This window comes from Monodelphis domestica, chromosome 3 (genome assembly GCF_027887165.1).
Source record: "Monodelphis domestica isolate mMonDom1 chromosome 3, mMonDom1.pri, whole genome shotgun sequence".
Classification (NCBI taxonomy): domain Eukaryota; kingdom Metazoa; phylum Chordata; class Mammalia; order Didelphimorphia; family Didelphidae; genus Monodelphis; species Monodelphis domestica.
In genome coordinates, this window is record NC_077229.1 from 188,083,569 (window position 1) to 188,095,839 (window position 12,271).

The window sequence follows — 12,271 nt, forward strand, 5'->3', positions numbered from 1 at the left end:
AGACCCACATGTCATCTGCAAAGAGTAAAAACTTTATTTCTTCATTGCCTTTCCTAATTCCTTCAATTTCTTTTTCTTCTTGTATTGCTATAGCTAGTACTTCTAGTACATATCAGAATTTATGGCATGCAGCCAAAGCAGTACTTGGAGGAAATTCAGATCTTAAATGCTTACATCAAAAAATAGAGAAAAAGCAGGTCAATTAATTGGGCATGATATTTAAAAAACTAGAAGAAGTACAAATTTTATATCTACAATTAAACATCAAATTGGAAATTCTGAAAATCAAAGAAAAATTAGTAAAACTAAAAATAAAAAAAACATTGGACTAAAAAATGACAAGGGATTAGTTTTATGAAAAAACAAATTAGATAAAGCATTGGTTAACTTTTTTAAAAGAAAGAAAAACAAAAAAAGTATCAAAAATGAAAAAAGTGAAATTATAACCAATGAAGAAATTAAATCAATTATTAGAAGTTATTTTGTTCAACTATATGCCAATAAATCTGACAACCTAATTAAAATAGATGAATGCGTACAAAATAAAAAACTACCCAGCTTAAACTAAGAAGAAATAAAATATTTAAACCAATCAGAAAAAGAAATTAAACAAACCACTAAAGAACTCACTAAGAAAAAGGTCTCAGGACCAAATGATTCACAAGTGAATTCTACCAAACATTCAAAGGTCAATGACAATACTACATAATCTATTTGGAAAAATAAAGCAAGAGGGAATCTTTCCAAACTCTTTTTACTACATAAATATTATACTGATGCCTAAACCAGTTAGAGCTAAACCAGGGGGTAATGGGGTGGGGACAGGACTATAAACTAACCTTCCTAATGATCATGGCTGCAAAATCTTTAAATAAAATACCAGCAAAGAGATTGCAATATTTTATCACAAGAATTACATATCATACACAGGTGGGTTTTATACCAGGAATGTAAGAATTTTTCAATATTAGAAAACCTTTAACATAATTGACCATATCAATAACAAAAGCACTTGGCAAAATACAACACCCATTCCTTATCTTTAAAAAATTAGAAAAAATGGAATAAATGGAACCTTCCTTAAAGTGATAAATTATGTCTATCTAAAACCCTTCGCAAAAAGATTAGGCATTAGTAAAGTAAGGAAATCCATTATCATCACTATTATTTTTTATATTGTACTAGAAATACCAGCTATAGCAATGAGCTAAAAAAAATGAATGAATTAGAATAGACAACAAAGAAACAGTTAAAACTCTTTGTAGATGATATGATGGTATACCTAGAGAGTCCTAGAAAATCAACCCCAAAATGGGAATTAACAACTCCAGCAAAGTCACAGAATATAAAATAGACCCACATAAATCATTAATATTTCTTTTTACTATCAACAAAATCCTATAGCAAGAGATAGAACAGGAAATTCTATTCAAAATAACCCTAGGTAATATAAAATATCTGGGGATATGCCTAACAAACAAACCCAGCAACTATATGAACACAATTACAAAACACTCTTCACACAAATAAAGCCAGATCTATATAATTAGAAAAAATAGAAAAAGCTCATGGGTAGCCCAAGCCAATATAGTGGAAATGACAATCCTACCTATATTGATTTACCTATCCACTGCCATGCCAATCCAACTACCCAAAAATTATTTCATAGAACTATAAAAAATTACAATATTCATCTAAAAGAAAAAAGCCAAGATTATCCAGGGAATTAATAGGGGTAAAATATGAAGTGTAAGGATATTAGCAAATAAGTATTATTTTATTAGTTTGGGGATAAAAAGTAGAGCACTAGCTTGAGAAAGAACTGGAGTTTGAAGCAGAGCTGGAAGAGCATGTTAATTTCAATTGTTGACAATTATAACCATTTTTCTGTGTCAATTACTCACTCTGGCAGTTGGGGAGTTGGGCTCTGGCAGTTGGCAGAGACACTTACTCAGAGACTCTCTCTCAGGGCTGGGGGTGATAACATCTTTGCCTCTCTCTGTCTGAGGAAAAGACCTGAAGGAGCTTAGTGTTTTCCTTTCCCAACTTGGGAAACCCTAGTGACTATGTATTGAGGTTTTTATAGATTGATTTAACTCTGAGAAGACCAAAGAAAAACCTGGTCTTTGGTTTGGACTCTGAGTCTGTTAAGGTTCGGAGTCCTAACATGATTCTTGTTGAGACTCAACCAGCTAGCCTTTGCTATTTTATAATTTGAAGGTGAAGTTAAGAATTATAAGGATAATAGTGGTGGTTTTATTTAGATAGTATAAATTTGGGTTAGTCAGATCAGGGAAGAGTCATGTAGCCTATGAAACACAGGAGAAGCAGTTCCTTTTGGAACCAGGGAGTTTAATTGGTGGGATTTAGAATCCCTTAGAATTAGAAATCCTTTTTAATCCTTATATATTTCAATAAATATTTTAGCTCTTTAACATTCTTGCACCTGACCCTGAAGAGAAGTTCATATTTGAGCTTCACTTCATCACTGAAGATACTTCTGATTACATCTATCAAAAGTATCAGAACAGTTTGGAATAAATATTTTATTTTTAACTCACCATTTTTTAATTATTTTTACAGAAGGGAGCCTAGCTGTACCTGATCTCAAACTATATAGTATAAAGCAATAATTATCAAAACAATCTGGTAATGACTAAAAAATAGAATATTCTATTTAATCTAATACATTGGATTAGGTAACTAACCCTCTAATATCCACTGCAACTTAATGTTCAATAAACCCAAAGAACCAAGCTTTGGGAGAAAGAACTCAGTTTAATTTAAAAAAAACTCTTGGGAAAACTAGAAAGCAGTATATTAGATACTAGGCATGGACCAACATCTAATAGCATACACCATAATCAAGTCAAATGTATATTTGATCTAGAAATAAAGGGTGACATCATAAAAGAATTGCCTATCTGACTTATGGATAAGGGAAGAATTTATTACCAAACAAGATACAAAGAACAGTAGTAAAAATCAAATGCACAATTTTGATTACATTAAAACAAACAAAACAATGAAACCAAGATTAGAAGATAAACCTGAAAATAATATGAACTGATACAAAGTGAACTGAGAAGAACAGAGAGGACAATGTATATATACAGTAACAGAAAGTATATAATGATCATCTGTGAAGGACTAAACCTTTATGAGCAAATCAAGTCTTTAAGACAACCATAAGGGACTCATGATGAAAATGCCAAACAAGGAACTATTGGAGTGTGAGAGCAAATCAAAACATTCCATTTTCTACTTTATATTTCCTTCATGAGATTTTTATTGTATGTGTAATATATCTTCTCTCACCACATGAGCTATGTGAAAATATGTATTGCATGAAAGTATAACTATAATCTCCATCAGACTATTATCTTGAGGAGAGTTGGGAGGAGATAAAGGGAGAAAATCTGAATTCCAAAATGTCAGAAAACAGTCATCAAAAATTGTTTTACATTTAATTGAAAAAAATTTAGATAAAATAAAATGCTTTACTGGACTTTAAAAAATAACTATAGACAGTATAAAGTACTTGATAGTTTACCTGTCAGGACACATACAGTAACTATATTCATACAAATAAAGTCAGATCTAAATGACTGGAGAAATATTAGTGAGTCATTGGCCAGCTGAGACAATATCATAAACATGACAGTACTCCTCAATCAATTTACTTTTTCACTGTCATATCAAACTACCAAAACTTACTTTAAAGAGACAGAAAAAAATAACAAAATTCATCTGAAGGAAAAAAATAAAAAAAATCAAGAGAATCCATGAAAAAAAATGGGAAGGAAACCTAGCATTACCAGATCTCAGACTATAGTAAGAAACTGTAATCATTGAAAGAGTTTGGTACTAGATAAGAGAGTGGTTGATCAGTGGAACAAATTAGATATATAATATATAGAAGCAAATAAACACTATAAGCTAAAGTTTAATAAACCCAAAGATCTGACCTGTGGTATGGGAAAACTACAAAAACTGTTGGGAAAAGTGACAGAAACTAAGCAAGGGCCAATATCTCACATTGTATGCCAAAATAAATTCAAAGCTTGTATATGATTATATAAATATAAACAATGATGTCATAGGCAAATTAGTGGAGCAGGGAAGAATTTATCTGCCAGATTTATGGGATTTAAGGGAAGTGTTCACCATCTAACAAAAGATAGAAAATTTCTTCTTCATTGAAGAAGAAATGGATCATTCTGATTATAAAAAATTAACAAGTTTGGCAAAAACACAATCAATGCAGCTCAAATTAGAAGAAAAGCAAGAAACTGGGGAGAAATCTTGGCAGCAGATTTCTCTAATGAAAATCTATTTACTAAAATATATAGGGAATTAGATTACATTTACAAGAATAAAAGCCATTCACCAACAGATAAAATGGTCAACTGATATGAATTGATTTTCAGAAGAAGAAATTAAGGCTTCCAGTAGTCATATGAAAAAATGTTCTGAGTCTCATATTAGAGAAATGCATATTAAAACAACACTGAGGCACCACTAATCCCCTCTCAAAATGGTTTAAGATGACAAAAAAAGGAAAATTTAAAATGCTAGAGAAATGTTAGAAAATGAAAAACTGTGCATGCCCATTTACAAAGCAATACTTTACTAAAGCTATATCCCAAAGAGACCAAAGAAAGAGGAAAAGAATCCATATATACAAAAATATTTGTAACAGTTCTTTTTAGGGTGGCAAAGAACTAAGAACAAAGGGAATGTTTAAGTAGGGAATGGCTGAACAAGTTATGTTATATGAATGTATTAGAATATTATTGTGTAATAAGAAATGATAAAGGTTTTTGGGAAAACTTCTATGAGCTGACAGAAAATACGAAGTGAGTAAAACTGGGAGCACAATCTATACAGTTAGAGCAATATTATAAATAAATCAACTTTGAAAGACTTAGCAATTCTGATCAAAATAATGATGAACCAAAATTCCAAAGGACACATGATGAACTATACTATATACCTGCAGACAGATGACTGATAGAGCCAGAGTATAGATTGAAACACATTTTTATATTTTTATCTTTTTTAATACAGTTTATGCTGGAATTTGTTTTACATATTTGTCATCGATTTTTGTTTTTCTTGCTTTCACATCGGATGGAGAAGAGGACAGTGTAGATTGAGAAAAAGAGAACTTGGAACTAAAATATAATAATTAAAGGTCTGTGCTTTAAAAAATAAATGAAATTGGGAAATGTTTAACAAAATAAATTAAAATACAACATTCTTAAAAGGGTCCCTCATAAGAATTAATTTTGAACTTTAGATTAAGATTGTAAATCATTACTACTTTTGTTGAATATAAAATCCTATTCTCAAAGGCATATTAAAATCATCAATTCATGAAACATCAGTCTCTCTAAAACATTCTTGAAAATAGATGTTTATATGCTATTTGAAGTCCTTCAGTTCTGGGGAAGCCATTTCCATCCCAGTCAATCCATTCCAATTTTAAAGAGCTCTGGTTATTGTAAAGTATTTTCCTTTTATAGAACTCAAATCTGCATCCCTGTGACTCCCAAGTCTTTTGCTCTATTTCTTCTTTGAAGTTCCTTGCTGGTTATATGTTGTAGTCTATTCACATTCACCCTGCAATTCTCCATTACTCTCTCATGATACTCAATGATACTCATTTTTAATTCTTCAGTATCTTCCAGTACCCACCACCATACTATGCCAACAGAATATTGGTACTTTTTAAATGAACTACTATTTTCAGGGAGGTTTGGGATCCTTAGAAGAGTTGTACAATTTCCTGATTTTTTTAAATTTCCTAATTTGTCCAAAATTTCCTATTCACTGATGATTTGTACATAATAATGGCAATGTTTTTCTTGATTGATTAAATAAATATATTTGTGAAAAAACTTATTTTCTCAGCATTTGCCCTGGTTTATCTCTTTAGTCTTATATGTTATATTTTAGGAAGATCTTGAAGACCTATTTTCATATTTTAATTGTGAAAAACAGTCAGTATATTTTTGTTAGTTGATAGGGACAAGTAAAAATGGAATTGTAAAGAGAAGATCCAATTTTTACCTATTTGATTCTTGGGAGCACAGGAAATTTATTATGTGACAAAGTATTTTTCTTCATGCCAGGATAGTACAGTGAAAAGAATCCTACCTTCCCAGAAGACCTAATTTTAAGTGTCAGTTCCCTCATTGATTATCCATGTAACCTTAAGAAAGACACATTTTAATCTAAGTCTCATGTTCATCTGAAATTTGGAGTAATTACACTTACAATATTTATCTCTTGGATAGAAAGAGAATAAAACAAAACAACAGAACTTAAGCTTCATCATAGCTAAATTTTGGTCCCTCAACAGCTAGCATAATGCTATTCTCAAAATAGAGACTTAAAAATAATTGTTGCTGCACTGGATTAATATTGCCATCAAAAGTCAACAAAGAGCAAACAAAATACATCAAAGTTTCTCCTCCAGCAAGCAGTCATTTTATATGTATCTTAAGGTTCTTTGATCATTGTAACCTTAGAGAATGAGCAAACCTCCCATTATTAATGGCAATGTAAGGCACAAGAAAGGGAACTATATGCTTCAAAAAGGTGTTTTCCAGTGCTCAAGAGGATATATTGTACAAAATCCAAATGGAATAGAGATTCCATAAAGAGGGCAACATCCTACAGATGCTTCTATTTACCAATGATGTTTTGTTAATTACATTAAGCCCCATAACATTGCAGGACCTTCTTGATTACACCCATGAATAATCAAAAGAGACTGGTGTAACAATTCAAAAAAGAAAAATTAAGTGACTAAAATGCCCATTTTCTAGACTATGGCATTCAATTAGATAATAAGGCTTTTAAGTTGAGTATAAGTAAATGCATTTGGAAGAAACGTTGGAAAGAGAGAATATTTGGGTCTAGATTTATACAGGAGGAAAAGAATTGCTTAGATTATATTGAGAATTGTAAAGTGCTTTTATACAATCCTAAACTATTCCAGAACAAAAAAATAATTGCTTTAATACAAATATTATCCCAGCAGTTTTGGATGGTTACTAAGCTTGTAATGCAGCAATCACAAAGGTATCAAATTTTGGAGTGACTCAAACAGCAATAGCAGCTATGTGGCACAATGGATAGAGCTATGGACTTGGGATCAGGAAGATTCATCTTCATGAATTCAAATCTGGCCTCGGACACTTACTAGCTGTGTGACCCAAGTAAGCCACTTGACCCTGTTTGCCTCAGTTTCCTCATCTATAAAATGAGCTGGAGAAGGAAGTAGCAAACCATTCCAGTATCTTTGTTGAGAAAACTCCAAATTGGGCCACAAAGAGTCAGACAAGACTGAAATGACTCAACAATAAAGAGTAATAGAGAAATACATGTGATAGACACAAGCCATATATATGGCTCAATGGTAGTATCATGAATATATTTAAAAGGAGGGGAGCTAATTGTGGGAAAGGAGTAAGAGGTAATAAATGGATAGGCAGCACTGAGTTCCACTTTTATCCTTGGTAAGTTAAAAAAAAAAAGCACTTTATATTCTTTTGCAAAGAATTTGAGAACCTGGACAAGAATCAAGTATGATGAAAAAGGAAGAGATGACTTTTAATTTGTTCCTTTGGAAGAAATACCCATACCAAAGACATGTAAAACCCAGAGACAGCATAGTGCAACAAATAGAGAGCCTGCTTCAGATTCAGCAAGACTTGGGTTTAAGTACTGCTTCTGTCTATATCATGATTATGATCTTAAACTTCTTAGTGCCTCCAGAGAACTGTCTAAGATTTTAAATTATAATTAAGGTACTGCTGCACAGTGATACACCCCGCCCTCCAAAAAAAAACCCACAAAACACTTTGTTGATTTTAAAATGTTATATGAATATAAATTATTATTATTATTAATTACAAAATAAGTCAAGCAAAATGTCTATATCATGGATATAAAGTGTTTTGACAAGGAGAAAACATCTTCAGGATACTTATAAAGTAAAATTTGAAGCATATTGTCCAAGAAAAAACTAGACTATCAAGCAAACAAAATCGGTTCCTATTTTCAAACCATGTTAAATTAATCATTAGCTCTCCAGATAATAAGACATCACAAATATGCATTTGCCCTAACTTGTTTCTAATAAACACAGACAGAGGTCATCTTTTTTTTTAACCAAAAGCAATAAAAAATTATCTTATTTATTAAGATTTAAGGAACCAAAGAGGTTAGTTAACTGTTTTTCCCCATTCCGTAGGAATGATTTAATCATCTTTTTCCTTTGAATAACAGTTCTAGGCAAACAGGTTTCAAGTTTCTTAGACATCCTAAGAAAAAGCAAGAAAACAGTATGATGCTTTCAGTTTGAAAGGAAAATATGTCACCAAATATCATACTTTTCAAAAGACTTTCAATACTTCTCCATGTCTATATCTATGAAATTATGAATCCTGGCTGCTTTGTTGAGAAGACAGACATCCGAAATCAAAGGACACCCTTTTTATTCTACAGTGCTATACTCATATTTACTTCAGTATGTTCTTTTGACCATATCCTAATGCTTTCTCTAATATAAATATATGCTTGGGCCCAGACTAGTAATTTAATTGATGTAGATGACTTCCTCTGAATACAGAGTTAACAACTTTCTCCAAATTATAGTTTTAGAGATTTGCCTGAAACACTAGGAAATGAAGTGACTTACCCATGTCAAAATTAAGAGCTGAACCCAATTCTTCTTGACCCCAAGAGTAAACCTATTTTCACAATTTCATATTACCTCAATGTACACTGAATATTAGAATTACCAAGCTCATAATAACCTTGTTCCCTACTAAATTATTTACTTAAAGAATGGCATTTATTCTAAAGAAATGAGGTAAGAATAAATAATTGCTGTATTCCTATATGCTCTGCCCAAATTAAATATCGCCCTATTTACTTAAGCTATATAAATTTAAAAGTCAGCATATTCTTCTTACCCAGCTTTAAGTCCTTTGATTTCACATAACTTTTCTAGTTGCTCATAATCAATTTGTTGAGGAGATTTTAATTCTGCCAAAAAAAGAAAAATTCTACCGTGAGTGATTTTCTGGAGCTATATAAAAATAGTTACATGTGTAACCATTTAACATATGTAGAAAATTCAATAACTATTGAGTCAAAATATTAGTAGCATTAATTTTATATGAATTATTGAATTGGGCAAGTAGATTGGTAAAAAATTGTTTCACTCATTTATTCATTGAATTAATTCATTAAGCCCTTATTAGATACCAACTACATGCCAGATGCTGAGTACTGAAGATACAAAGAAAAAGCAACTTGCATTATACAATATGTTGGAGCAAGAGAATGGGGGGGAAACCACAGGTTATCAGTTGCAGGAAATGAGGAAAAGCCTGTGAAGGAGGTGACCTTTGAACTCAGTCTGGATGTGGTTCATTGAGAATACTGTATCCAGATGTGTCTCTCAGATTTTTTTTAAATTTATAATACTATGCAGAAATAATATTGCCTAAACCAGGAGTCTTTCCATGGGGAGATAAAGGAAAGTTACTTGAAACTGAAGATAGTAGAAGGTTGCTTGTCCTTGCAGAAGGAAAGGGAACTATTCAATTTTTACTCTTAACTGTACACTATCTTCTTTCCATGTTCTCTATTTCTGTGATGTCCAGAGGGGGGAATGGAATGACCACAAGAAGACTCTAGCTTAACCCCAAATATTATATGATTAGCCAGTCAAAGGGAGAAAGATGAACTGAATTCCACCTACCTGCCCACCCTTCATGGTGAATCTTACAGTGAGCTTATCTCCAATACTGTTATAGCATGCTTTTCCACAACTGATCTGACCTTCAGTGTCTGACTGGGATGTGCCTCTCAGGACAAGCAACATATAATTTAGCCCTATCTAGGTATGGAAGGCAAGTTATTTACCAATCCTAGCCCAGTCACTCCCATTCTACCTTTTGGGCGATGGATAATGAGTAAGCCCTTTCCACCAGACTCTTCTGTCTTCTCTTCTGTCTCTGTCTTTGTCTCTGTCTCTGTCTCTGTCTCTGTCTCTGTCTCTCTCTGTCTCTCTCTCTCTCTGCCTCTCTCTCTCTCTCTCTCTCTCTCTCTCTCTCTCTCTCTCTCTCTCTCTCTCTCTCTCTCTGTCTCTCTCTCTGTCTCTCTGTCTCTCTCTCTGTCTCTCTCTCTTCTCTCTCTGTCCCTTCTCTTCCCCCCCCCCTTTGTCTCTCTCTCTCTCTCTTTCTCTCTTCCCCTCTCCTCCACTACCATTTTTCATTTGGAAATATTGAGAAGCATTCTCAGTCATCCTGGGTTTCAATTAGATCCAGATCTCTTCCCAGCTTCACTATTTTCTATTAAGAGTACCACCATACTTCCATTCTCCCAGGTTTTCAACTCCTACTCATTCTTAGCTCTCTACTGAATTGAAATTGCTCTCTTCATAGTTATTGATTATGCCTTAATTGCCAGATCTGATGACCTTTTTCATCCACAATAATCCTTCTTGACCTCTCTGCAACATTTAATATTGCTGACCACCTTCTTCTCTGGATACTATCTCTCCTTTGTATTGTTACCACCTTTCTCTCTCCTACCTGTGTCACAACTCAGCCATGGACTCCTTTTCTGCAACATCACATATATCACACCTTCTAGCTATGGATATTCCCAAAGACTCTTTCCTGGACCTTCTCTTCTCTCTATGCACTCTTATTTGGTTATTTCAACAACTCCCATGGGTTTGATTATTGTTTCTACATATAGTCTCAACAGCACAAACTGTCATTCTCAACGGAATGTCCAAAATGGAACTTAATCATTTTCCCTACCTCACTTCCAGATTTCCCTACTTTAAATATTGCCATTTCTGTCATTGCAATACTTCTGAAATCATTCCCCATCTTGCTTCTCATGAAATAGCAACCCTAATTCTGACATTCATCACATCTTGCCTGAACTACTGCAGTAGCTTCCTAATTGGTCTCCTTACCCATTGTCTTCTCACTCAGTTCCAACCTGCACACTGCTGCAAAACTAATTTTCCCAAAATTCAATTTTGACTATGTCAATTTCCCTAGTTAGCCAACACTAGTGCCTCTCTATTGACTATTTCAGTACTTTATTTATTATTTTATTAATTCATTCAGTCATGTCTAACTCTTTGTGACCTCTTAGCAAACCAATTCTTTTTATCCTCCACTATCTCCCATAATCTGTCTGAGCTTATGTTTGTTGCTTCCATGACACTTTCTATCCATATTTTTCTCTAATGTCCCCTTCTCCCTTGGCCTTCACTCTTTCCCAACATCAAGATCTTTTCCAATGAGTCCTGTCATCTCATTATATGGCCAAAATATTTAAGTTTCAGCTCCAGTATGTCCTTTAAATGAGTAGTCTGAAATAATTTCTTTAAATATTGACTGATTTGATCTCCTTACTGCTGAAAAAACTCAAAAGTATTCTCTGACACCACAATTTGAAAGTATCAATTCTGTGCCTCTCAGCTTTCCTTAAAGTCAAACTCTGACAGCCATACATAACTACCTTAAAAAACACACACACACATAACTTTGATTATACAGACCCTTGGCAGTAAGGTGATGTCTTTGATTTTTAATTTAATATGTTATCCGGATTTGCCATAGCTTTCCTTCTGAGAAGTTTAAATTGATTCTGCATCATATTTTAAAAATTATCTTTATTTTATAACAAATTTACACATGTTTTCCAAAGTTACATGATTCATGTTGTCTCCCTGCCCTCTTCCCTCCTCCCTCCTGGAGTTGCCAGGCAATTCCAATAGGTTAAACATGCATTATCACTCAAACCTATTTCCATAATATTTCTTTTTGTAAGAGTAATCTTATAAAACCAAAACCCCTAATCATATATCCAAATAAACATTTGACAAAGCACATGTTTTCATCCCTACATCATTTTTATTGATCATATATTCAATTAAATTATGTCCTATAACAGCCTAAGTCAAGGTACTTTTATCTCTAAATTTAGATCAACATTCAGTCAGCTTGTAATGGGTTAAGTTTAGAAATCCAATACTCTGTTAGTAATCATTTTTTCTATTCCTGCATCAGGGAATTTAACTAACCTTAGAGAATACAACTTGCTTTAATGGAATTGGGTCTAATATCTTGATACTACCAAGCTATCCTTCAAGGATTCTGGATTTCTGGTCCAAAAAAAGATAGTCCATTATCTCTAGACTTTGCAGTTGGATTCAAACAAT

At 32.9% G+C, this 12,271-nt stretch overlaps 1 protein-coding gene across 7 annotated transcripts in view; it reads right to left on the minus strand.

The window, feature by feature from the left end:
• CNBD1 (cyclic nucleotide binding domain containing 1) overlaps positions 1 to 12,271 on the minus strand; it is a 634,668-nt gene that overhangs the window by 590,773 nt on the left and 31,624 nt on the right. For 2 of the 7 annotated variants that reach the window (XM_007488069.3, XM_007488074.3), the window contains one exon: positions 8,991 to 9,063. The exons of 1 other annotated variant lie outside the window; for it this stretch is intronic. In XM_007488069.3, the coding sequence (XP_007488131.1) occupies positions 8,991 to 9,063 (73 nt within the window). Of the gene's footprint in view, positions 1 to 8,990; positions 9,064 to 9,784; positions 9,940 to 9,977; positions 10,202 to 10,619; positions 10,824 to 12,271 lie in introns of those variants that run through there. 4 more of the 7 variants (XM_007488071.3, XM_056823344.1, XM_056823345.1 and 1 more) reach the window with 4 other exon arrangements.